Source organism: Haliotis rubra, unplaced genomic scaffold (genome assembly GCF_003918875.1).
Source record: "Haliotis rubra isolate DU_JTF1 unplaced genomic scaffold, ASM391887v1 Scf361, whole genome shotgun sequence".
Classification (NCBI taxonomy): Eukaryota; Metazoa; Mollusca; class Gastropoda; order Lepetellida; family Haliotidae; genus Haliotis; species Haliotis rubra.
The window spans coordinates 166364-193681 of NW_025767037.1; the positions used below are offsets into that span (position 1 = coordinate 166364).

Below are 27318 nucleotides of genomic sequence, written 5' to 3' on the forward strand. Positions count from 1 at the left end.
CTTACACACAAGTAATCTGCAGCCTAGTCATGGTTACCATATATTACCATAAATACGCCGATCTCATAGATAAGCCGACCCCCAAACTTGACCCTTAAAGTCAGTATCAAAATGGTATGTTTCATACATAAACCAACCCCGGCGATGGGGTCCTAATCGCGGCCAAGACAACTTGTAGTTACTGATAATTATAACTAGGCTCTGCATTATTCGCAGAAATCACAATCACATTGCGTCCACTCATGTCGCAAAATGAAGTGTAGTTGACAGTAAATGGATACACACTGTATATATATTTTGTTTCTCTTAATGTCATATTTATTGTAGTTGGACAATCACATGTCAACAAACTGTCATGCTTATTTCACCTCATTCCATGCACATACAACTTGCGCTTAACATGTTCATGAGGGTATGCTTTTTACTCCAACCGAGATAGCTCCAATTTCACATTATTCTCAACAATCACGAACTGATTACTACCTCGTCATCCATGGATCGCTAGTTTACAGTAACATCGGTGAAGACAGACAGATAGTTTATTATAGTCTCACTTTGTGTATACATTAAAATATCATCTATACAGATAAACGTGTGTGAAATGGCATGCTTATTTCACCTCGTTTTCTATGTGCGTCCAACTTCCGCTTACCATGTTCATGAGGGTCCATATAACCTTAGTGTTGATTACATGGGCACAATGTGTTAAGCCCATTTCTGGTGTCCCCCGCCGTGATATTGCTGGAATATTGCTAAAAGCGGCGTAAAACTAAACTCAGTCAGTCAGTAGTGTTGATTATGCATATTTTACATTTATAGAGCAAAACCTGTTATCAAAATTACACAATGCAAGGATATATCTCTCTTGGTAACATAATAGTTTTAGATATTATATTTTACCAATCACTGCATCAAAATTCACCCCGTTTTAATATTGGGTATGTTTTAACTAGATACATCCAAGCTACATTATTGTAGCATTTCACCTTTTCCATCTGTCTGTACTAATCTCATCTTTAACAAAGATAACTATGAAGATAAAATTTGGCATGGATGACCCCAGCGATGGTGTCTCTGAAATAGTGCTTCAAATTTAAATTCTAAGTTCGAATGTGATCTGCAAGGAGCATTTTCTGTGAGGAATATGTTTACAACTCACTGAGGTGATGTAATGTTTAGTTTCTGTCTGTCATCAGTGTTTACAATTTTTGACATCTCCACAACCATCAAATCAAGCTAATTGTGATTTGATTATGATAAGGCCTATAAAATAGTCTTTCTTCTCAGGCACAAAGCCTCATTATTACAAAGCCTGTTGCACCTTTCCATAATTTCCATGGAAACGATTCAGACTTTGTCTAAAAATATCAAGTTGGGCTTTAAGTAACTGTTAGATGATTTGTTCTTTCAAGTTTGTTTGGCGGCCAGGGGTATTTGTTATCTACTGATGACACTTGTTGTTACAGGTCACAAACTTCCATATAGGTGGCGATTTCTCGCTTAAAACCTTCAAAATAACTCAATTTTCCCTGAAACTTTAGATTTTTCCTTATCCTGACTCATGCTCTTTTGCTTGTCTTCTTCTTCTTGCGAACATAGTGGAACACTTGTATCTCCCTAATTGAAGCTCCCTTCAAAGTAAAATCACTAATTAGTACTCACCACGAGTTACCTCCCTTACACAAGCGCGGGAACGAGGGCGCCACCTCCACCCATGTGCTTCACTCTCTCCTTCTTCGCCCAGTGAGAGCACCTGTGTCTCCTTGCACACTATATCCTTTGATTATATTTACTTAGTTACCTCCGTATAGACATCTATAGAGGTTTAGCTAGTATTTTTCAACAATTATATATTGATAATGAGTCGTTTTCTACTGTTTATTTACGGGACGCCATGTTTGTTTCAGTGGATTACGTTGATATAAATTCTGTACTATTACAGATCACGTTTTTTATTCTGCTGCTGATCCGCATTTTATATGCCCTAGTTGTACTGCGCCATGTTCATTTTATTCACATTGCAGTTGTGATACTAATTTATCCAATTCTGCCTTTAATAAATATTTACTTTGCGTTTGAGACGCACAGCAGATAGGTCGCGTATGCAGAGTCTAGGCATGACTGAACCCCTCGCCAGTCTACTGCTGTTGGTCGACCCCCCTCCCGTCTGGTTTTCCGCTAGAGTGGTGGAGAGGCGTGGGACATAGTCCGCCGCCTCCAAGAAGCGTCCTGCTTCCCCAGACATCCAATCGTCGCAGCCGAAGACTAGAGGGCTTCTACTACATCTCAACGCAGACTTCCCACCCCCAGGGCAGCGTCGACCTCTGAGGGGAAATCTACGAAGTCTACTAGAACTTTCTCAGCCGAGATTGTTCACATCGCAGTTTTGGGCCTGTATGATGATCAGCCGATCATCATACCTGATGTACATCAAAAGATGACCGATGTCGACTACAGTGATATCAGCGCAGATCAACATGCAGCCTGATGTACCAACGCTGATATTCGATGATCTGCCTGAGCGTCCCGTCGCTACCAACACTCAACGCAGACTTCGCACCCCCAGGGCAGCGTCGACCTCTGAGGGGAAATCAACGAAGTCTACTAGGACTTTCTCAGCGAGATTGTTCCACCCGCTGAACTGGGCCTCTCTGATGATCAGCCGATCATCATTCCCGACGTATGAGACAAGAAGCGACCGGTGACAGCTACAATGACATCAGCAGAGATCGCCATGCAGCCTGATGTCTCTACACTGATGTCAGACGACTTCCCTGAGCGCTGACAACGCACAGAGGGCACCGACTACGTCGACGCAGACCATCCCAGACGATCTGCTACGGCAAATCATGGTCATGATGGAGGGTCACTACAGACTGGAGAAGCAGCCAGCCCAGAGTACGAGCCTTCGCGAAGGCTCCAACGTAGACAACACTCCAGAGGCACCCCCAGTCAACGTAGCAGCCAAGACGATGCCGCCTTCGCGAAGGAAGTCACAGACCACCTCGACGAAGGACGCAGATGTACAGCCTTCGCGAAGGAGGGATACATCATCACCGTCATCAACCTCATCCCTAGATGCGGACTCAGACCAACAGACATCACGGAAGCCTTCGCGAAGGTCATATCACCGTTCCCCAGGACCGGACACAGAGGAAGCTTCGCAAAGGCGTTTGCGAAGGCGTTCGCGAAAGCGTTCGCGATGGCGTTCGCGAAGGACACCTGAATCCAGATCGTCATCTGCCAGAAGGAAGACTACTCAAGAGCTTCGCGAAGCTATCAACAGTCTCCTCACAGGTCTCCGAGAAGGTCAACTCACAGACACTTCGCGTATATCACCACGTCGATCACCGCACAGGTCTGCACACAAGTCTACAACCAGATCTCCACAAGCGTCACCCGACAGAGAGATAGAGCCACACAGTCCACTATCAGAAGAGCACCAACCTCTCATCAATGATACTGGAATAGAAGATGATGGAGGAATCATTTTCTCAGATGCAGAGATACGATATGGTTGGTAAACAACTTAGATCTCTCATCACCTTCCAAGAGTGGCAATACGGCGCAGACATACCTGATGAAAGAAGACGATGCAGATGCTGTAACACTACCTCCGATCGACCCGATTGCTGCGGTACCATAGAATCTACACGCAGCATTCCAGTAAACCACAAAAAGTTCATGACGATCGGAAATTGGTTCAGTTTGAAGCCATGACGAGACGTATGTTCTTTGGCCTAATTAGATCTAGAACGATCAATGAGACACTTATCACCAGATTTCGTAACACGACTTCTGAAGATGATAGGATGATCTACTCGGCCCTACTTATGCAGAACCAGCAAGTCCCAGGCCGCCTCCGCAAAGGAGCTAGAGCCTCACCAGTTACAAAGGGACTTGGCGGATGAGAGAAGCAACCGCCGACACCACATCCTGTTAAACACAGAGGAGCGTTCATGAAGCAAGCTCATATATATATATATATATATATATAAAGAAAGTGTTGAGAATACCGAGCGTACAGTAGTACATATATAAGAAGAAGTTTCTGAAATAATTACACAACACGGATCTTCTCCTTAGGGGTTAGATCCGTTGTTGTGTAATATTCAAAACTCTTCTTCTTTCTTATATATATATATATATATATATATATACTAATCGGGTTTGATTTCGATACCTTCAGCGAAGGTCAGCGAAGGCTAAAGTGGCTCAAAGTCTACCTCACCCAGAAGATCTAGAAGGGATGCTTCGAGCCACGAAGTCTCCGGCGTTCACCGAGGAAGTCTCCTCCAAAGGTCTCCATATACTAGCCACTTTCGTCATATATAGCTACTTTCGTCAGGCCGTTCAAGACATCGCATAAGTTGTCTATCAACTGTATGCCAGATGCCGTCTAGAAGCCAACGCGAAGACAATTGCACAGGCTATTTACAACACAGAACGTCGCTGTATTAATTAATCAACGACGTTTCATAATTCTTCACAGAAATCAACTATGCCGTAATGATTGCTAGAATATGCAATCCCGGACGACGATACGATTATCTACATGCGTGACCATTACGCATATCTGCAGACAATTCAATATCGAAATTGAACAGCAGCCTTGTTACGGCGAGTGTAACTCATGTCGTCAACGTTCTGAGAAGAAATATGTACAACAAGTTCAGCTTTAATTCTACAATTATGGCGATACATTCATGTATACAGTCTACAAGCTGACAACTTGCAAGTTTATTGTACCTTTATATAAGGAAATTCGAATTATATTCAAAACTGAAGTTACTTTCATGACAGCCAGGAAAATAACCTACCCAGCATTAATATTACAGGCGAGGTATTATGCAGGCGGAGGTTTCAGCGCGTTTACCATTAACCCTCGAAACACCGGTCACTTTCGGGTAACCGAGGGAAGCTCACGGTGAAGACTGGCGTTTATGCTAATATCAACGGCGAGAGATTTTTATACAAGGTTTTTCCTGCTACACGGTGACATCACAGCTGGTATTCTACAGAATTAAAATGCCTTGTTCTGATTGGACCGCGATGGACAACGACCTACGCAGAGGTCGATCTTAGTTCACAGTGCAAGACTTACGTCACAAGTGACAACTACATATCAGTGAACGAGCAAGCCTCCTTACAGTCCAGTTAACCTGAACATTCATGATTAGACTGCCTTCTTCAGGTTAGAGACCTCCCCTGTGAAGTTAAGACGAGGGCACGGCAGTCAGGCGATTTTACATAAAGTTCACGAGGACAGACACACCTGGTTGTGCACCTACCTCGTCAAGGACTTCGCAGCGAATTACCTAGACGACGGGATACAAGTGGATCTAAATCCACAGCGTCTCAGACTACAGCTGAATTTCATCATCAAGCTACTAACACAACTAGATGGTTAGTAAACCTACTTAAGCTTTCTGATTGGAGAATTAAAACGGAAGTTTCACACTCCAACTTGGGGATCTGAATATAGTGCTCCAACACCTCACAAGTGAGGTTTATGAACACGCCTGGATGACATACTTGGACTCCATGATACGATGATTCTATCACGATGGCCAGCAAGAGCACTGTAAATTTATCTCCACCGAACCAAACAGGAAGGAAAAATGCAACAGTTTTTTTTCCTCTATCATAAACTTACGTAGAATAAAGTCTCACGTACTATATCTACGTTTGGATCAGAACTGTCTTACTACGTGCATACAAGACGGATGGACCTAATCCGACCCTCCATGAGCTTTAATACTCATGATATTAGAGAGCTAACTTCTACAATTGATCTACACAATGTTATTTGAAATAATGGAGGGTTTATTTCTGGAGATCTGATATGGTGGTTGCTAACCATTATCTGAGAGATATCACCACCAAGGACGTCTCAGGTATCCACCAATTCGATCCCATGGTCCTCGCACAACAGTTGACAGTTCCTCGGAGAAGATAAGTCAATCTTACAGATTTTTACTTATCTTATAACAGTACTAAATAGCTGCATGCTATATATAATTTGCTTAAGCTCTTTTTTATCATCACAGTGGTTACATGATAAATACATTAGCTAACAAACTCTACATAGTTTTTGGCTTTTATATACGTAGCTTAAGTAATTATATTTTAAGCATAGTACTATACTCATATTGCAAAAATATATTAGCTAACAAACTCTACGGAGTTTTGCTGTTATATAGGTAGCTTAAGTTTATTCATATCTTAAGCTCAGTACTATGTTTATATCATATAAGTATATTAGCTAACAAACTCTAAAGAGTTTTTGCTATTTGGCTTAAGTTTCATCATATCTTAAGCAATATGGTTACATTATAACATGTATTAGCTAACAAACTCTACGGAGTTTTTTGCTATTATAAATGTAACTTAAGCTTATTCATATCTTAAGCGCAGTACTATGTTTATAACATATAGGTATATTAGCTATCAAAACTCTAAAAGAGTTTTTGCTATTATATATTGGGCTTAAGTTTCATCATATTTTAAGCTTTATGGTTACATTATATCATGTATTAGCTAACAAACTCTAAGGAGTTTTGCTATATATATGTGGCTTAAAGGTTTTCTTCATATCTTAAGCTCAATACTATGTCGATACCATATAAGTATATTAGCTATCAAAACTCTAAAAGGTTTTTTGCTATTATATATTTAGCTTAAGGTTTACTTCATATCTTAAGCTCAATACTAGGTTTAAATCATATAAATATTTTAGCTAACAAACTCTAAAGGGGTTTTGCTATTATATAATTAGCTTAAGTTTCATCATATCTTAAGCAGTATGGTTACATTATAAAATGTATTAGCTAACAAACTCTCACGAGAGTTTTGCTATTATATATATAGCTTAAGTTTAATCATATCTTAAGCTCAGTACTATGTTTATAACATAAAAGTATATTAGTTAATAAACTCTAAGGAGTTTTTTGCTATATACATTTAGCTTAAGTCTAATCATATCTTAAGCTTAGTAATATGGTTACATTATAAATCTATTAGCTAATAAACTCTACAGAGTTTTTGGCTATTGTATATGTAGCTTAAGTTAATTATATCTTAAAGGTCACATGCAACGTAAAACACAACTTTGCAGATTCTGATACCTTTCGGTATGGACATAGCGAAACAAATAGTCAAAAATGCAAATTCAACTTATAAAGTTGAAAAATAGCGATGAAAAGCGCTTGAAATCGAGAGTTCAAGCGTTTCACTAATTTTCCCAGACTTTTCTGGGGAATACGGGTTTCAACAGCTGGGCTGCGCTCATAGCACATGCGCAGTGAAATAGGTTCGCGCAGCTTGGAACCGGGTTGTCGGGTGAATACTCGGTGAAGGCCTTGGTGTGAGCTATTTTTCTAATGTTTTGTTGATATCTCACAGGCGTGAACTTTTTATATGTTATGACAGTAAATTAACTGTTTATATAATTTCATTTGTCTATTTCACCACACGTTCTTCTTACCGAGACGCTTTCTCAGTTCGATACTTAAAAGCAATGTCATTATTAAGAGTTGACTCAGTTTCTAACTGTGATATAGATATGTCGCTGTCTCAGACAAAACTCAATGTCTTGTTTTATTGACACCTGTGTGTCTGCCTGCCTGTCTGCTAATGAAAATATTCAATACACAACTGCAATCACTGACCACATGCAATTCGAACTTAACACCAATCAGGCTATAATTGATTTATGGCCCGAGTTCGGTCTCTGTCACATTATGTAATTACACAGACAGGCAGGTGTGATACTTGAACACATGACATGTTATGATGTCTGTTGATTGCAAAATGTTATACACAAAAAATGAGCATGTATTTACAAAACCCATCATCTCTATACACACACACAATATGAGGCCTGAAGGCGGCATCTGCTAATGAACCAGCCGTTACACTTGAGTGCACGCCCACCCGCTCTGACTGGGTTCGGTATCCCGGCTGCTTCGTTTCGAGGGAGGTAAACCCAAGTACAAAATATTGCACTTTTGATTTGCGATTATACGCATATAATTGTGTTTATTTGTTTTTTCATAATCAGCTATGCATATTATATGTCATGAAGAAGTGATAATTGTGTTTTAATTATGTTTGATTTTTTGGTTGCATGTGACCTTTAAGCACAGTACTATACTCATATTGTAAAAATATATTAGCTAACAAACTCTACAGAGTTTTGCTATTATATATGTAGCTAAAGCTTATTCATATCTTAAGCTCAGCACTATGTCTATATCATATAAATATTTTAACTAACAAACTCTAAAGAGTTTGTTATTATATAATTAGCTTAAGTTTAATCATATCTTAAGCTTAGTGCTATGTTTATATCTTAAAGTATTTTAGCTAACAAACTCTAAGGAGTTTATACTAGCATATTAACAAGCTTAAGTCTATTAGTCTTAAGCATTGTATTAATGTTATATATACTTTATCATAATAAGTACATTGTAATAACCTTTATATGGCAGCTGATAAGTTAGCAGCAGGAATTCATCAGTTCAGTGCCTTTATGAAGTTCCCATAGGATTATTACAATCATCACAGTTCAAATCACTAATTATAAAAAATCCAAAGTATTATATATTCCCACCTCCGTTCCGTCGGATATTACAAGCAAAAGAGCATGAGTCAGGATAAGGAAAAATATGTAATTTGTAGAGTAAAATTGATATTTTATACTTATCCTGACTCATGAGGTCAGCCCTCCCATCCTCCCCACATAACACTTTGGATTTCCCTGTAAATTCAAATGTTGGGCTCAGCATATGAGGAGAGAGTGAGGCACATGGGTGGAGGTGGCGCCCTCGTTCCCGAGCTTGTGTAAGGGAGGTAACTCGTGGTGAGTACTAATTAGTGATTTTACTTTGAAGGGAGCTTCAATTAGGGAGATACAAGTGTTCCACTATGTTCGCAAGAAGAAGAAGACAAGCAAAAGAGCATGAGTCAGGATAAGTATAAAATATCAATTTTACTCTAAAAATTACATTATTATTCGAAACGTTATCAGATATTATGACTGTGTCCATTGCTGTAATATGATTGGCTGCCTTAGGTCACATTCTTTGTTTTGACCAGTCATGATCCATATTGCAGACTGTGGCAAAAAACATCATTAGAAACCAATCTTCATCCAATAACAATGCTTCTTACAACTGAAGAAATACTTCTGGCAAAGTTACACTGCTATTTTTTAGCTTTTGAACTACACCCATTGTGGTCAGCATGATGTATCATTATTGTTCATGTTTTCTTGTAAAACTGATGTCATGTTCCTGATATTTTCTACTTACTCTCCATACAGGTCACAAGCCCCAGAGATGTGAAGCAATTGTCTCAATACATGTAGTTGATCGCAACAGTCCTGTTTTTGATAAGCAAGTGTACAACGTGAGTGTGTTTGAGAAAATCGCCGTGCACACTCCTGTCATCAACATCCAGGCCCTCAGTCCACAGAATCACAAAATAATATATTCCATCAGTGGGGGAGACAAATATGGTGACTTTGCTGTCAATTTTGACACAGGTAAGACGGTTCTGTTGTTCGTTTGTTTGCTGTGCTTCTCACTGCTTCTTGTGTAACTTGGCAATGGTTGCAGTAAAGGCAAGGTATTTTGTGGATGATAATTTCTTTCTGATGCTGTTGTCCAACAAGTCACTCTTCTATGACAGTGGTATAAGGATCAATTCCAAAATATCATATCATGATAGAATAAATAAGTAGTCAATCATAAAATATCCTGCCTTTCCTGTCACATACCAGCTTCTAAAATGCCAATCAAACAGTTCTTGGAGATGGTTGGTCAAGGAATGAAAGTATTTTTCATGCTTGTGTCGATTGGGTTAGCATAATATACTGGCCACATAAAGAAACTGTGCACACAGAAAATATAAATATAGGCACACAGCGTATTTATACATAAATACATTTGTGAACATAGCAAGTATTGGAGACAATCAAATGCTTATGCACGTGCCAGGCGACGTGACATCATTGACGGTGGCCTATGGCCTTGCAATATGTTACTGCACACGTGCAGCCCGTACAGCTGCACACATCATGTGAAACTCGGAAATTGCTGTCACTGTCGAAAGCTTGATCTTTGGTCATTCAAACGTTCACAAATCCTCATGAGAAGTCACATGCACATCATGCCAAGATTAACATCTGCTCAACATCATGAAGCCATTGGAATGGTTCGAGCAGGAATGAGCCAACAACAGGTGGCAGCACATTTCCAATGCCATCGTAACACGATATATATGCATGGGTCAGGCGTTATGGGCGTTCCCGACGTAACGACGCCAAGACAGGACAGGTGGATTCGGGTGACTCATCTCAGATACAGGTTCCAGACAGCAGTGACCAGGCCCCCGGCCATTCCCCAGGCCTTCAATGCTCATTTGCTAGCCTCTATGCGTTGTCGATGCACTGCTGTGCTTCACGCATGTGGTGGTCATACCCGTTATTGACTTTGTGACTTTGTCGTGTGACCCCCTACTCGATTTTGAACTTCTGACATCATCGTTACGGATATTGTTCATGTTCTTTTGACAGTTTCTTGTGGTCCCGATACTTCAGCTTCTAAAGTGTCTACATCATTTCGACTTTGCTGTGTTGTATTCCAATTCTGAAGGCATTTCCTGTGTGCACAGTTTCTTTTTTTTGTTTATTTGTATTAGTATTGTTTTGTCTTCTATATTATGTGCATCTTAGCACTGGCAATGATAAATCAATGTGAGAAATGTGAAAATTTAATGCTTGCATTAAAAAGTGACACAGCATTACCTGAACATAAAGGAGTTCATGTTAGGCGCACTGCACAGCTGGAAATAATTACATTAGAGCTTTGGTGTTTGGAAAAAAATTTGAGCTCAACTATCACTTTTGCCATTACTCTTATACCAATTTTTCATCATCATCAAGTATACTGATACTACATTCCCCATATTTATCATATTGATTGTATCAGTTGCGCTTGAAAAAGAAAACTGGTAATAACTTCTTCGAAGGATTAATACACCAAACTTAATGACTGTGGCCTTGTAAATAATGTTTCCAGATTACATGACATCATATACTCAGTATCCCTGTGTGTGGTAGAACTGTGCATAGCACAAACCCTGTAGAAGCCTTCAAGAACAATGCTCTTTAAGCCAGTTTGTAGGTGTTCTTTGAGGCCTTGTTTTCCATTTGACAGCCGTTCCTCTATCCTTTGTTTTGGAATCATACTAGACATGGACATCCTGCAAACTCCAGTTGTTTTTTTGTTTTGTTTTTATTTTTCACTTTCATAGCTCCTTTATAGGATCCACACTTGTGCAAGGATATATCAGGAATATTGTATCTTGTTTATCTCGTCATAACCCAGAGAATATATTTTGGGGATCATTGATAGGCCCTGTAAAGGTCATCATCCCCTGGGTCATAGCCAGAAATACTTTGGATTTATGCTAGTGCTCTCAGATTTGGAGATTGCATCCTTTTATTATTGCAAAGATTGAAAAAGGTTGTAAATTACCAATGTTAAAGGTCAAGGTTACAGTGAAGAGATACTTCCTTGGATATATAACTTCTTTATTGAGGAGATTAATCATAATTTCTCATAATCATCACTTATCCATATGTACATAACCTTTCTACTTCATGTCTCTGTACATCTAAGGTTGGGTATTGTCAAAACTTTCATATTGGGATATATTGTGATATGTGTTGGCGTATTGCAATATATTGTGAAAGTGTAACAAATGGGTTAAGGTAATGAAATTACAGTTTCCTTTTTTTTTGAAACAATGCCACTGGCCGCTGTCAGGACTCAGATGTGATTCTACGAAAGATCAAATGAAAATGTTTCCAAATTGAAGGCTTCGCTCTAAAGTTTGGAACTCGAGAAAAAGCGTCTGCAGCAGTGTTCGCCATTTTGATTTGTTTATCCCTACGAGTGCCGGTACAAATCTATTTAATTTATTTTTACTTATATTGTTTAAAAGTTACACAATTGTAATTATATGACCAATAAACACTCAAAACTATTGATGTATAATAATATCGAGGGAATACAAATGTTATTAGTATTTTTGACTACATCATGAAAATTACTGACCATAGTCACGAAAATTGCTGATCGTATCAGGGTGACCTGTTTGAGCAGTGTACCGCAATATATCGTATTGTGAAGTTCGAATTGCAATAAACCGGTTAACCGGTATTATCGCCAACCCCTATGTACATCACTTTTTTTATAACAGTGCTAATATTTACACTGAAGCATTCATCACAATAACACAGACATTCAAAATCATAGAACTATCTCTCCTGTCCATCAAGATCTCTTAATTGTTCCCATGCTTAATTCCAGTATCAGCGAGTCATTTCAACCATGCTTAAATTCAAATGTCTTTATCGGACAATAGTGATATTGGTTTGAGTTTCTCCCAATGTTTTGTCTTATTTATTGCTTGAGTGATCCATTGAGAAAGCCCCTGTCACTTTTCTTTTATGTCCTCTTTTTAAACAAAATGCAGTATCTCCAATAGAATTATTGGAAATATTCTAATGTTACTTTCAAGAACCATAAGGAATCAATAACCTGTAACTGTCAGTATTCACTTGTCACTTTTTGTTGTCTCTTGTATGATTGATTGACATTCTCTTTCTATGCCATGGTGTTGGGCTTGATGTTCTTGTGCTGTGAAACACTTCTTGCTTTTGTAGTATTAAACAAGCTTGTAGCCTTGCTGAATGAGTTACCTCTCTTCATAGTTTGCAATATTTTGATTTCGGATTTTTCTTCAATAATCTTTGATAATGAATTTCAAAATATTATATTGATATTCTTAACATTGAATATTTCATGGATACTGTGATGTTTTATTTTGAAACAGTATTAAGTTGTACAGAATATTCTCATCTCACTCACTTTGGCCAAAGGCTGAAATGAGTTTATATGTCAGCTGAGTGTCCATATTTGGTTGCCAGTCTGTGTGGGTAAAGCCACCTAAGGAGATTATATGTGATAAGGCCAGGCTTTGTCAGTTCACCTGACTGAAAGCCCAAGGAGCTACTGACAGTGGGATGAGATGATATGTGTTTGATGGTATCAGGCTTCATTTACGACAACTACTACCAGTCATATATGTATGTATATTAGTGTTGGGAATTGGTGTAAATATTATAATTGATTATTGGTTCATTACAACCGATCGATCAATCATCGAAAATAATTGGTTAGAGTCATTTATCAAATTTTCCTGGTTATGTTTGTTAATGCACAAAAAATAAAAAAAAAACATGTAGTTCTCTCGGTTCTTTTCGCAAATTGCACAAAATGCATTTGCAAATTTCACATCTTTAAAGGATGACTAGTGTGTTAGGAACATACATTTCCTGGAGTTGTTAAGATAAACTTAATCATGACTTGGAACGAGCTTGTAGTGCTTATGCAATGTCGAGACAAAATCAACCTTTTGAAAAATATTGTTATTGCAAACAAGTGGTCCAAAATTGTTTGTGTTCGATTATGAGAAAACATGATCGATTGCTTGGTTGTTTTGTCATTGCAACCAATTTTCAATTATTTCAAATAATCGGACCACCACTAATGTATATATACATATTTATCATACAATGGATAGTGTTCTCGGCAGGATAAAGCCAACAGATATTTTCGGTATCAGTTGGGGCCATATACGGATATCGATGCAAATTAGAGAGGTCATATGCAAATTTTAGGTACTACTTTCACAGTGTAAAGCAAACAATGGCGTCAATGGTTCGCGGTCTTGTCCGGATTGACGGCCGTGGTTACGGTACTGTATCAGTGCTTTGATCCCAGAAAATTCATGTCTGGTTATGATAGATGGAGTAGATTACAAAGCGAAAATAGAAATTCATAGGTTTACGAAGATACCAACATCAACCTCGTGTCAGTGTCAGCGAGAGAACGGCATTAGGAATCCAGATGCACAATGTCACGAGAATATTAAAGTGTATTTGTTGTTCAAAAGGTTAACTCAAGGTTTCTGAAGTTCCACGCGAGTTTGTTGTTATTTTTCAAACGTAAGCTAAGATTTGTTGACAACAATACGTACTTTAACATAACAACTGACAGGAACTAGATGACGTGATCAGTAGAAAATTTGCGTCACCGAGCTTGTGACGTCAAGTATTACTACGCACATATTTGTGACATCATAGATATGTGGATACATTCCACGAAGTTTAGGTTCATGATTTGTGGCAAATTAAATCGCATTTTTTTAAATTATAAAGTAAGAATGACATTGTATGATAAAAAGGTTATCACACTCGTGTGTTTTGGGATGGTTAATATCCTGCATCATGAATAAACACTATGTATTTAGCTCGCCAAGGCTCGCTAAATACAATGTTTATTCATAATGCAGGATATTAACCATCCCAAAACACACTCGCGTGATAACCTATATATATCATAATAGATATGAATTTTCAGTATGGGAGACTGCTTTATGTTTTAACTGGAATTTGTCTGCTTTGCAACAATTTACTAAAGAGATTTCACATCTTAAATCACTTCTATCTTAAAATGCAACTTAAGCAGCTATCAATTACATAAACCTAGGACCAAAATATACATGTTTTACCCCAATAGCATAAATTTGGAATTTAGATAATCAGATAATCAAAAGTGGCAGTTTTTTACAAGTGTTTATACAAGTCATGACAAACATGGTTTACACAATGTAGATCATGTTGATGTTGGGACATCATTTTAATGAATGGGGAAAGGAGAGTTAAACAGTGTTGACAGTGTTGAACTGCCAAAGGTTACAGTAGGTTAACAGGTTAAAGGTGTTTCGGTTTAGGTTTATGCCAGATAACATGTCTCATGACCAATTACTTACCAAATGTTGGCAAGTTATTTTACATCCTCCTTGGCATTGAAGAATGTGTGATTCTGTTCAGTTGAAAAGAGGAATACTTTTTCCTATCATCGACTCTTGGAAAATAAACCTTTTCACACAATAAGACCAAATAAAAATGTTGTGGTTCCGATTACACCTCTTTAGAGTAGGTAGGTAGGAATTTAAATTGTTTTTTGTACATATTTTTGGGGAAGGAAAGAACAAACTAATAACACATGTATCAATGTGTAATTGTTTTTTCAATCAAGCTTGCAGCCATCATATCGACTTTCTCTATCAGAATTACCGATATCTGTTGTCACTGGGAAAATAACAATAGTATCTCAAAGCTTATTTTATTCAGTCCGCTTAAAAAGAATTGGGTCGGCACCAGAATTCAAGGGTCAGTCGGGTAATCGGAACCACAACATATTTTTTTTAGGAATAATCTTTAAAGAGGTCTTCTAAGTATCCATTAGAATATTGTGTACGTTTAATTCCAGAATATCAGCTCATCAAACATGTTTAAATTTAGATATGGTCTTCAGTAATCCATGCTTGTCCTAAGAGGCGACTAACAGGATCGGGTGGTCAGGCTCACTAATTTGGTTGACATATGTCATCATATTCCAATTTCCTAGATCGATGCTCATGACGTTGACTACTGGATTGTCTGGTCCAGACTCGATTATTTACAAACTGCCATATAGTTGGAATAATGCAGAGTTTTCCGTTACACAACAAACACAATAACTAGTTACAAGAGCAACTGTTCAATAAAAAATACTCTCACGTTCATTTCTGATAAAGACATGCAAGGCATTCCATTAAACATGCTGACAGCAGTAAAATCCAATTTGTTTGTTTATGATACTCTGACATCACATTATAGAGCTCCAGATACCACATTCAGCACTATCATACTTTTTTCTTGTGGCGACAGCTCTGTGCATGTTGGTTATTTGGTCCCAGTCAAATGCTTCTAGATCTATTATTCAAATATATCTGAATGTACTTTGTTGTTGAACTTGAGGCCAAGGCCCTAGGCATCTAGTGTACATGACAACCATATTTATGGAATTTGATCAAAAATCATCATTTGGACAGGATCAAATTTGTAATGTGGTTCAAATTTCATGTCGTTTCAGATTTGCTGATGATCAGTTAAGACTCAAAAGTATGGCTTTTAAAGTTGTTCATTCATAACATGGGTTGTAAATAGTATCTTTCAGGAAATATTGGTACTGTGATTTGGAAACCCTAACATTTTTCATACTACCCTAGTTTGCAAAATAATGTTTTGATGTTATTGAATGAAGTTGAAGGTTACAGTCATTTTGTTGTCATGTCCCTAAAGCTTCCCCACAAACGATGTTAGCATTTATGATCGGAATCTAAGTTTGAAGTACTCATGGTAATAACTTGTTATCAATGTAGTTAGACTTGTGAGATTTTCTGTTTTGTCACTACATTGCATTGGCAGTTGTACTTCCTAAGCCGTAGTGATAGTATAAGACAGGAAGTCCTCATATTTGGTTTATATTTATTTGGAGATACTATTGCCCAAATGTGTGGGGAGAACCTGTGTAATATCTTTTTGATATTTGCACAGTTTTCAGTTTAGTGATTCTTGACATTGATTGGTCAGTCGTATATTTGTACATTTTCATTGGATGCCAGAACTACTTTCACATCACTACGTTCATTCATAATATATCATAGATTCATTGAGGAAATGACCATGCTTTAATCACAATGATTCAAGATTTTAAAATAAAACAAACAAAAAACATACAGGATTCGATTTTGAAGCTAATTATCTCCCGCAACGCGTTTTGCTGGGGGTATTAAAATGGACTCCGTCCGTGCGTGCGTGCGTGCGTCCGTCCGTGCACATTTGTCTTTTCCGGAGCAGAACTCTAAAACCGTTCAATATTTCTTCCCCAAACTTGGCACATAGATAGATCTGGTGGTGTACTGGTGCCTTTTGGTAGTTTTTGAATTCTGAATTAAATATTTTTGGCATTTCCATGGCAAAAAGGTCGACTTTGACTGAAATTGGTGATAGTGCTCTTTTCTTTCTGGAGCAGAACTTTCAAAACCTTTCAATGCTCTCCTTCCACTTTTCTGTATACACACCTTTCTATATATGTCACCATTTGACATAATCATAACTCGTAGACATAATCATGAAGAGTATTTTGCCATTGCTGGGGATATTGATGACTTTGTCTTCTTGTTTAACTCTTTATTGCATGCTTGATTAACAATATGAAAACAATGGCAAGTAAAGCAGGGCTTTCTAATGACAAACGGTTGACAAACCATAGCCCAACCATATGATTCAAACTTTGTCCGACCAAAGACGTCTTTGGGCCAACAAAGGTGTTCCAGCTCATCAGACCATGGAAGTGTCGGGGCACAAAAACATCCATCAACAGTTATTCCACACTATGCATTCATACAGATCAGTTATGCATTCATACATATCAGCTGATTTAGTTGTAAACTCTTATATAAGAAGATTCAGCTTTGCGTTCATAAATACTGGTTCCTCGGTTTAATTACAGAATGGGTAATAAATAGGGTGCGGGTGATTACGGGAAAGTGTCCCTCGTGAAATTAATGTTTAAGTACCTCACTAATGCTCAGGACAGTGAACATTAATTTCACTCGGGACATATTTCACATAATCATTCGTACCTCGTACGGTTTTCTCTAGTATTTCCTGTTTCCGAGTTCTGGGCATGTGGTAGGGCAATTGTCAACTAAAGTACTATCTGAAATAGAAAAAAAACTGGGTTTTTTTGCATTTATATCTACAATTTATGTAGTTTATGTGTGAAAGTGTGAAATATCTGTTAAACTAAGTTCGTCCTAAGTACAGTCTCAGTGGTAGGGAGATAGGAAATGTAGAAAAAGGACTTTACTGAGGAGAGATTAGTGCTGAAATGAGCAATGCGGTCCAAAGCGACTTATTTGGAACAGACCATGGCTTTATGCAAATTAGTGTACGATGATATTGTATTACTAAGGACACTTTTCAAATGCCCATTTTGAAATTAGACTTAGCTTCAATATAATCGATAGCTTACGAATTTCAATAGCTGACTTTCACTTTATCTTAAATTTCCATAACTTAATTTAGGGAACAATTGATGATTTCATGAAAACAGTGACTTTCAACATTGGAATAGCATTTTAGCAAGGCTTGTATGTGGCGGACAGCTATATTCAATATAGTTTCCGAAGTTACAACTTGAATTTCAATATTGGTGTTAGTTGGGCCCTATTTGTACAATGACTGATCCAAATTGTCCATTGTGATGATTAACCGATAACACGCTGATTGATTAATTACTTTTATCTCACACAGCCGGATTTGTCAAAAGGTAGTGTTTATGTATGTAGATTTACTTTCACTTTGAAAAGATCTTAAACTGTTGTTCCAATCACAGTATTGTGACTTGTTAACCTTAAAGGAGAATCTGAGTGAATTGCAATAATTTGCTTGCTGAAAGATAAAGTCATCAGAAACATATTCCCAAATTTTCAATTAAAAATTATGTATAATTATGTTTTAAATCACGAAAACAGTTTCTGTAAATTTCAGCTTTGGCCATTATGCATATTTCACTGGAACCTAACCACAAGTTTTAAAGAATAAATTTGGTGTTTGACCTTTCATATGTAATGGTTAAAAGAGTCGTAGGACGTCAAATGTGCCTGGAGTCCGCCATATTGCCAAAGACCAAAGAAAGCTACAGTAGTACAAATCGTATTGTTTCTGTCGTTTTTTTAAATGGTACGATGGTATATTGCGTTGGCTGGGGATGCACGGCATCATCGAACATGGGAAAGAACCACCATTTCTTCCATTTTCCAAGTGAAATGACAGATTTCGTCAGGAGAAATGCGCTGATCATTCCGAGTCGGACGCATATGAAAGAGACATGCACGCATGGGGTATGGAAATCCCCAAGCTAGGCTGAAGAAGGAAAAAGAATCCACGAGATTCATTTATACTCCATCATTCCCTGTAACAACTTACTGTCAGTGGTATTGTTAACATAAATTAAATCAAGTCCGGTTGCCAGTTGAATTGCCCCCGCTACAAAATGACCCAGCAAATTTGGTCAAATTGCCCTAGTGGGGTAGTCAAAACGCCCCAATGTATTTAAAATGAATAAATATAGGCTATAAATGCATAGTTTTGTCAACTTTGATATTATGTTCTTCATATATAAGTATATACATATACTGTAAGCCATTAAAAACACAATTTGACATTCATACTTTCTTTACTCACACTAATTTCAACATATATAAACCTAACTGGCAGATATGTTTTAAGTGAACATCTGTGAATAATTTCATCTGAAAATGTCCAGTCAACAACATCAGTGACGCAACAACGACATCAAACAAAGGAGGGGTCACTTGCAGTCAATATCGTGTGTGTCCACCGTGCGCTGCAAGACATGCTCGCAGTCTTTGGGGCATTGAAAGACACACATTTCTCAGGAACAGCTGTTGGATGGTCTGCAGCCTCTGATGGTCTGTGTTCTGATCATGATACCACCCCCTCCAAAACGATCATGTTCAAGGACACAGTTTGGCGCAAGTCTTTCTCCTTTACGTCGATAAATCTTTTGACGTCCATCTGCAAAGGATAAGTTAAACCTGGATTCATCTGAAAAAATGACAAGATTGGCCCCATTTGCTGCCCATCGCTGTCTGGCAAGTCTGTGGCGATGCAATAAGGTTGGACCACGGTACGGGTGACGACACCGGATGTTGAAGGCAGCAAGGCGTCCTTGCACCTTTTGGGAGCTGAAATGACGTTGACTTGTCCCAATTGTCCTCCTTGCCTAATCATCAGCTGTTTGGAACCGATTTCGCAAGTGTGAAACTCGGATGTTGCGGTTTTGTCGAGCTGTTATCACAGGTGGTGCACCAGGTCGCGGACGATCAGCAACACTTCCGGTAGCCCGAAAACGTTGCCATTATCTCAAAGTGATTGAGTTCCACAATTCCTTGTGCTTTTACAGGGCCTGGATGCAGGTAATGCGTTGTTTCTGAAATGTCAAAGGTTCAGTTTAAGACATTGTATCAAAGTTCATGTGAGAGGAATGCTCCGGGACTTCGAACTCGAAATGGGCCAGAATAACAGTGGATGGATGAAACATTTATCAGAAATATTACTTCCTAAACCTTTTATGTGAAGAACATAATATCACATTAAATTTGCACATAAAAGTGCCTGACCAAATTCGCTGGGGCAGTTCGACTGGTACACATGAGATATATATTATCAAAATCAGTAAGTGATTTCACATGAGCTTGAAAATGATTTGCTATAACATTCTTTTCGGTTTGGAGCCCTAAATGATGCAGTCAACTCGAAACATTGCCGAATACAACGGCAAATCATGAAGTACTTGTTGCTTTCATTGTTTTCCATTTTGTCCAATTACGCACGTCGGCATCAGACTCGCTATTTGTCAGTAGTGTGTGCCGTGAAAGTTGTTCAGTATTCTCGTTGGCTGACAAGATGTCATTCTAAGGCTATGACCGAGTACCATAACTATTTCCATAACCAAACAATGTGGAAACATAATTCACCAGTTTTCGGGGAATAACTTATCTGCGTCGCGAATATTACCTCTGCTCAACCAGGCTGGGATCTTGTATCGAGATTTGATACATTATTGATGAGAACTAGGATCCTAATTTTTTCAACAAAACAATTCCAGTGTAATTTTTTAAGCAGATAATTTTTATTTTCCCTCGTCTGAAGCATAATTATTTTGTTTTTAAATCCCAGACACCAGACAGTCGCCCATTTGACACAAAATGAACTGTAATCACATTTTTTTTAAAATAATTCTTAGTGACTGGTCATATATTTATAGGGGTGAGTGTGCTGGCTGGAACTGTTAGACATTTTTCTGACAAATAATAATCTTGTTAAATGATATGGTCTATTTTAAAATTTATTTTGACCTCAAGCGGTGCCTCTGTTTCACTTGATTCTTCTTCATCTTCAGTGGAAGATTGTTTTGCAAGATGTGAAATTGGATCGTATTGATACGGTCTAACATCCATTTCAGAAATGACATCAGGAACATCTTTTACTGCTTCAGAATCCACGGACACTTTAGTTGTGAGGTAAAATCAAAGAGATAGCCATCAGCAACAGGCACTCATGACGTCATGTCACGTGATACCCCCTCTGCTCATTAACTGTCGGGTGTTTCCGTAATAGGCGGAAATAAGAGTATGCTTTTATGTTTTTATTGCTATTTTACAAATTTTTGTTCAATTTTAATCAGGGAATGTGACTTTTAGAATATCCTTAACAATGTATCAAAAGTTTTGTTTTCGTTCGTATTCTCCTTTAAGCATTCATGTGGGGCGGTGTAGCCCAGTGGTTAAAGCATTAGCTCGTCACACCGAAGACCAGGGTTCGATTCCCCACATGGGTACAATTTGTCATTATATCCTTCTGTTTGTGATTGACTTTGTTTTGCTCATCTACTAGCTATAGTAATAGCAATCTGTTTTGAAGTTATACTGGTCATATGTAATCATGAACTGGTTATGATGCAATTTGATTGAGAATTCATATTATTACCTTCTGATAGTTATGCCAGTATAAGGGCGGTGAGTAGCCTCATCGTTAAAGTGTCCGCTCATCCCGCTGAAGACTTGGGATCAATTCCCACATGGGTACAATGTGTGAAGCCCATTTATGGTGTCCTCCACTGTGATATTGCTTGAATGTTGCTAAAAGCGGTGTAAAACCATAATTCACTTACTTACTCACTCACTCACTAGTACCGGTATATTCATTGCGTTGATGGAGGGTCAAGAGAACATCAGATTGTAAGTAAATTCATGTAAATTGTATGTAGAATTCACATCCTGTGACATCTGAAAAACAACAGTACATACAATGTTGCTAAGTTTCTGTGTCTCTAAAGAACCAATTTCATTCATGTTACTGAATTAATTGAAACAAAACTTAGGCAACTTTATATCTAGTGAGCTACAGAACCTAGTTTATCATTTTCAGTGTAAAATATTGTGTACATTTTTTGTGAAAAAATTGTGTGTTTTTTTCTGAAACAGATCTTGTCGAATGTTTGTTGAAATTATAAATTTTTATAATTAGGTAATAGGTGACTTTTTGCAATGTAAGCACACTGGTACATTGTATACAGTTCATGTTCTATCTTCATATTACTAGATAATGCATGGACATGCATCATTCATATCATAGATATAAATATTTTGATTGTACCTGACTAATAGTGGTGTTTTCTTTCACACTATCCTCTCCTTCCCTCCCAGCAATGGATGTAGTAGGGCCATGTAAGTAAAATTTCTCATTACACTTCCTAAATGTGGTCTTTCTTAGTTTTCTTGCTAGCAAGCTTATTTCTTTCATCATGCAGGTGAGTGCTTTCTTTTAGGTTGCAACTTTTAATGATCAAAATTAACCATTGGTGGCTTAAATAGTCACTTTGCTTTTGCTTTTTTTCCACTTTTATTGTTTCATAAAATGATGATGCCAGTCTCAAGAGGTTTTGTCTCTGCTTTGAATAGCATTCACTGCAATTAATAGGTGAAGCAAAAGCTCTGCTGGCAGGAAAAGGCTTATGTTTGGATTTCTTACTAATAAAGCATCTCACTGACACCATGCTTGGTCTGCTTTCCAGGTTCACAATTATGTGACACAATGCATTTGCCTTTCATGTATGAATAGCACTTGAAAGCACAGTTTTTGTTACTTGTCTTAGTTTAGAAACTCCTGATGCCTGTAGAGGTATATGGGTCATTGTCAACATTTGTAAGGTGTTTTATGCCCAGGAAACTAAAACAAAAAACTGGCATCCACTTAAGTAAGGTTAATAAATCAAAATCAAATGTGTTGTATAATTGATACAGAAAGTTTGCAAGCATGTATGTCTTTCATAGGCATTTGAAAAAATATAATGCAGACAGCACAACTGGTTGTAACGTAACGAATTTTAAAATAATTAACAGATAAACCATTTTTCCTATTTCAGCACTTAGTCTATATGTGTCATCAGTAACATCAAGGCAATTCAGTCTGTTAAGTATTACAAATGTTAGTTCAGAGCAAAACTATTAACAAATCAATGAAACTGGTACTTGTTCTCCTAAACTAGATTTAAGTAAGTAATAAACTATAAAAATTACTAAAGAACGGATCATCCTTTGTCTCTTTTGAAAGTTTCAAACTGTTTCTGTTTGCACTGTTACAAATCATATAAATAGGATTTGGGAAGTATGACCATCATTCTTTCAATTTAAATAATATTTTGTAAAATAATATCAACCTGTATAAGAAATATCAGTCTTACATAGGGTGTACATACAATGTCCCTTTTATGACACTGAAATGTTGATACTCTCGTCCTTCTGTTATGATAAGGTGTCACCACTGTTGAGCATTTAAGAAACAATTAAGCTTTGGACCAAGGTTGTGATTCTTGTCATTTTGAAAGCACATTTTATAAAAGTTCATCATATTACTTCAAAGTACATGTAATGCATAGAACCTTAAATTTCAGTCACAATAGTGAATTGTTGTCTGCCATATCCCTTCTAATATTGGTCTGATTTATTTATTCTTGGACTGCTAATGTTGCCATTTTTTTAAATCTTCAAAAGCTAATGTGTTCATAATGACAGCTGATATTGAGAAGTAGGTTTATATAGTGCACCAGTTTATCTGACAGAATGTCCATACCTACAGTATAGACTTTTTCAGTGATCAGGGATTTACAGGTTGCAGGAATTCACGTCCGATACGCATAAAAATTGACAATGGACGCAACAAAATTTATTACACGATGCCAAAATAATAGGGGAGATCGAGAATCACTGGAGACATCTCACTTATATATGATACTTACAAATGTAAGGACATGACCTTATCTACAAGGGAGAAGGTGGTCAGCTGTAACTGGTTCTAAAGGTTGGTGTTATGAAATGGTTGCACACTAGATCATTGAAGAGGTCAAATTCAAAATTTCCTTATTTGAAGACAATATGACTAATATCAGTTAAAACCACTATTGTTTGCCAGACATGGACAAATTCCCTAATGTCATATTGACCCTACCACTCACTCATCAGTGAGTGAGTGAGTGCAGCACTGAGTTCATTGAGAGTGTTCGGTGGCACAGCTGAAATGATGCACTAATGCAGTGGTGCATCGTGAGTCTAAATGTCATAATATGATACATGATTAATGTTTTTCTGGTTACAGGTACACGATGATACTTACTATTTGTCTTATGACACCCCAAACCTGAAAATCATGACAGAAAATAGCTACAAACTAGTGTGTTTGGCTAGCTTTTTCCCTTGAACCTCCACAAAAATATTTAAAGTTAAAGGCAGGGGTTCCAACCTACACACACATGGGGTGTGGCCATGTTGCCTTGCCAAAGCTGTCTAAGCAGTGCTCAAGTACATTCCATAAAATATAACAAGATTGACTTTTCTGGTTCAGGCTGATATTAAGTTATAATTTAAAAAAGTATGTTATGAAAAATCACAGCAAATTGTATGGATGCAGACAGTCTACAAAACATACATTTTGAAAATAAAATTTCTCATTTTTAAATACAGATTTGAATTTCCCACTGTATCAGTCAGGTGGCCAGAGGAGGTGTGTTTCCATAGAAACAAGCCTGTGAGTAGGGGAATAGTTTCATACAGGGTTTCATGTTTCAGGCAGGCTGTGAAAATGACCCCATCCCTGACCCCATGCTGTGCAGGGTTAAGGTTGTCGACTTATTTTATGCTGACATGATCATGCTGAAGATAATAAATTCAGAAAATAGTTAAAATTTAAATTTTTTTAAACTTATCCTAACTCATGACTTGCACCTCTCTCTCTTGCTTCGACTTTTAGTGGAACGACTGAAGCTTTTTTTCCCATAGGCCTCCTTGTCCGTTCGCCTGTGCACCCCATGCTGCTCTCCTTAATTAGCTTCCTAGTTCCTAAAAAAGCTTGCAGCATGCTCCACTAATTGCCCACGTGACTACCTTGAATGATCATTCTCTTTCTTGTCGCACGACTGTGTGGACGTGCTGTATATTAGGGACATTATTTCACCCTAACATCATGGGGAAACTGATAATCAGTCAAGGAAAAGGAAAGTTTGTGCTCAATGCAAGACAAATTATTCGTCCCTCGACCCTCACTCGTCTTGCAGTGACTGTATTGGACAATGTAACTGGAACAAACGATGTGGCAAGTGTAATTCACTAAAAGGTGAGGATTTTAAGGCCTACCTTCGTGTTTGCTCCCAGAGAATTGCCGATAGGGACAGGAAATTAACAGAATCTGATCCCACTCCCGCCAAGTTTATCAAGTTACAGCGACAGAAAATTGTACCTTCACGCAAGAGAGCGACGTCTGTGGTTGAGGATTTTATGGACGCTTCATCAGATTCTTACTTATCTGAGGACATTCGGCACCTATTACGTACGCATCAATCACCTCCTTCCATAGCGTCTGATCACTCGCGGTTGGTTGTGATCGACAATTCTTCGTTGCCTGTCCCATCAACACTATCATCATCCAGATCATCGGTACATATCCCCTCGACTGTCTCAGTTTGTTTGGAGCCTGGCCAACCTCGTTCAACCAGCTAACTGTCTCCCCACAGTTCATTGAACCGTATGGAGCTGGCTACAACAGCGTCGCCGGGGCACGTTCATCATGAATCAACACTTCAGGTTTCGTCACCTAATCGCCGATCCAGATCGCCACATCATTCTAGATCAACACAACGATCCAGATCACCATCACAAACCTGATCTAGATCACCATGCCGATCAAAACAGAGCTGTTTCGCCAGCCTTGGTTTACTGACTCCCTCTTCAATGGTAGCATCCAAGAAGTATCTAATAAAGTTGATAAAGAAACCCACTTTCAAGTCTTGATTGAACTGTTAAAGATACAGAAGTCACAGCTCCAGGACTCATTAAAACAGCGTGAACTGCACAGTTGACCCCTACCAATCTGGAGTTACGCAATGTTTTTTGTGGCGCATCCACTCAAGGTTATGGCAGAGGAAACAGATCTGGCCGTGGTGGTTCCTCCCATCCCTTTCTCATTTTTAAATACAGATTTGAATTTCCCACTGTATCAGTCAGGTTGCCAGAGGAGGTGTGTTTCCATAGAAACAAGCCTGTGAGTAGGGGAATAGTTTCATACAGGGTTTCATGTTTCAGGCAGGCTGTGAAAATGATACCATCCCCACTCCCCTGACCCTATGCTGTGCAGGGTTAATGTTGTAGACTTATTTTATGCTGACATGATCATGCTGAAGATAATAAATTCAGAAAATAGTTAAAATTTAAATTCAGGCCGACAACCCCAAGGAACTAATTTGCCTTCCAGAACCGCTTCGTCTAGTCCTTCAATGGTGGCTCGACGAACGGAATGTTTGCGCCGGACTTTAATGCCCTTTGCACTGATTCATCACCTATTCGTCGATGCATCCCTCATGGGTTGGGGAGCTCACTTCCTCGACCACCAAGTGGCCGGGCTGTGGTCATCCGACGAATGGGTACTTCATATAAACGAGCTGGAATTCAAGCCTGTAATTCAAGCCATCTCACATTGGGCAACAGAGCTACAATCAACCAGTCTGTTGATCCAATCAGACAATTCAACAGTGGTTTGGTATATAACATCTAGGCTCGACAGGCTCGGCGAATCTACTACAATGGGCGATCAGGTTCTTCCATCTCATCGACTCACTCATCATTGTAGCCAGAGCCAGACACATTCCTGGGGTAAAAAATATGATCGCCCACTTCCACCTTGGCTCAGGTTGTTGCTGAGTTTCTCCAGCATCTCTGTACTTCTAAGAAACTCAAGGGTACTACGTTAGCTACCTACTTAGCCGCCATCAACTCGGTTTTGGCTACCACAACGGGCACAAAGATTTCCACTGTTCCCGAGTTGCAGAGTCTACTATGCTCCTATAGACTCTCTGACCAGTCCAGGAAGTTCAGACCTCCGGCCTGGGATCTGTCCGTCGTCCTTCGTCATATGATTTCTACAGATTATGATACTTTAGAAGACAAGGACTTCCGAACAAGTGACATTTAAGACATTTTTCCTGGTAGCTTTGGCTACCGCTGCTCGTATATCTGAACTGCATGCGGTCAATGTCAATCGGGTGTGGTTCGAGCGGAAGAAGCATGGCAAGGCTTTCCTGGGTCTCCGCTGGGACTTCATTGCGAAAAACCAACTACCAGGGCAACCAGACCGGATGTTTACCATTCCCCCGTTGTCCACCCTTCTTGGGCCTGATGATAATGAAGATTTGACACTCTGCCCTGTTAGGGTTC

The 27318-nt window shown here is 38.4% G+C and overlaps 1 protein-coding gene across 1 annotated transcript in view; it reads left to right on the top strand.

Moving 5' to 3' along the window:
* LOC124285512 (protocadherin Fat 1-like) overlaps nt 1-27318 on the top strand; it is a 196513-nt gene that overhangs the window by 95529 nt on the left and 73666 nt on the right. The window contains 1 exon segment of the mRNA XM_046721752.1: nt 9326-9547. Within this exon segment, the coding sequence (XP_046577708.1) occupies nt 9326-9547 (222 nt within the window).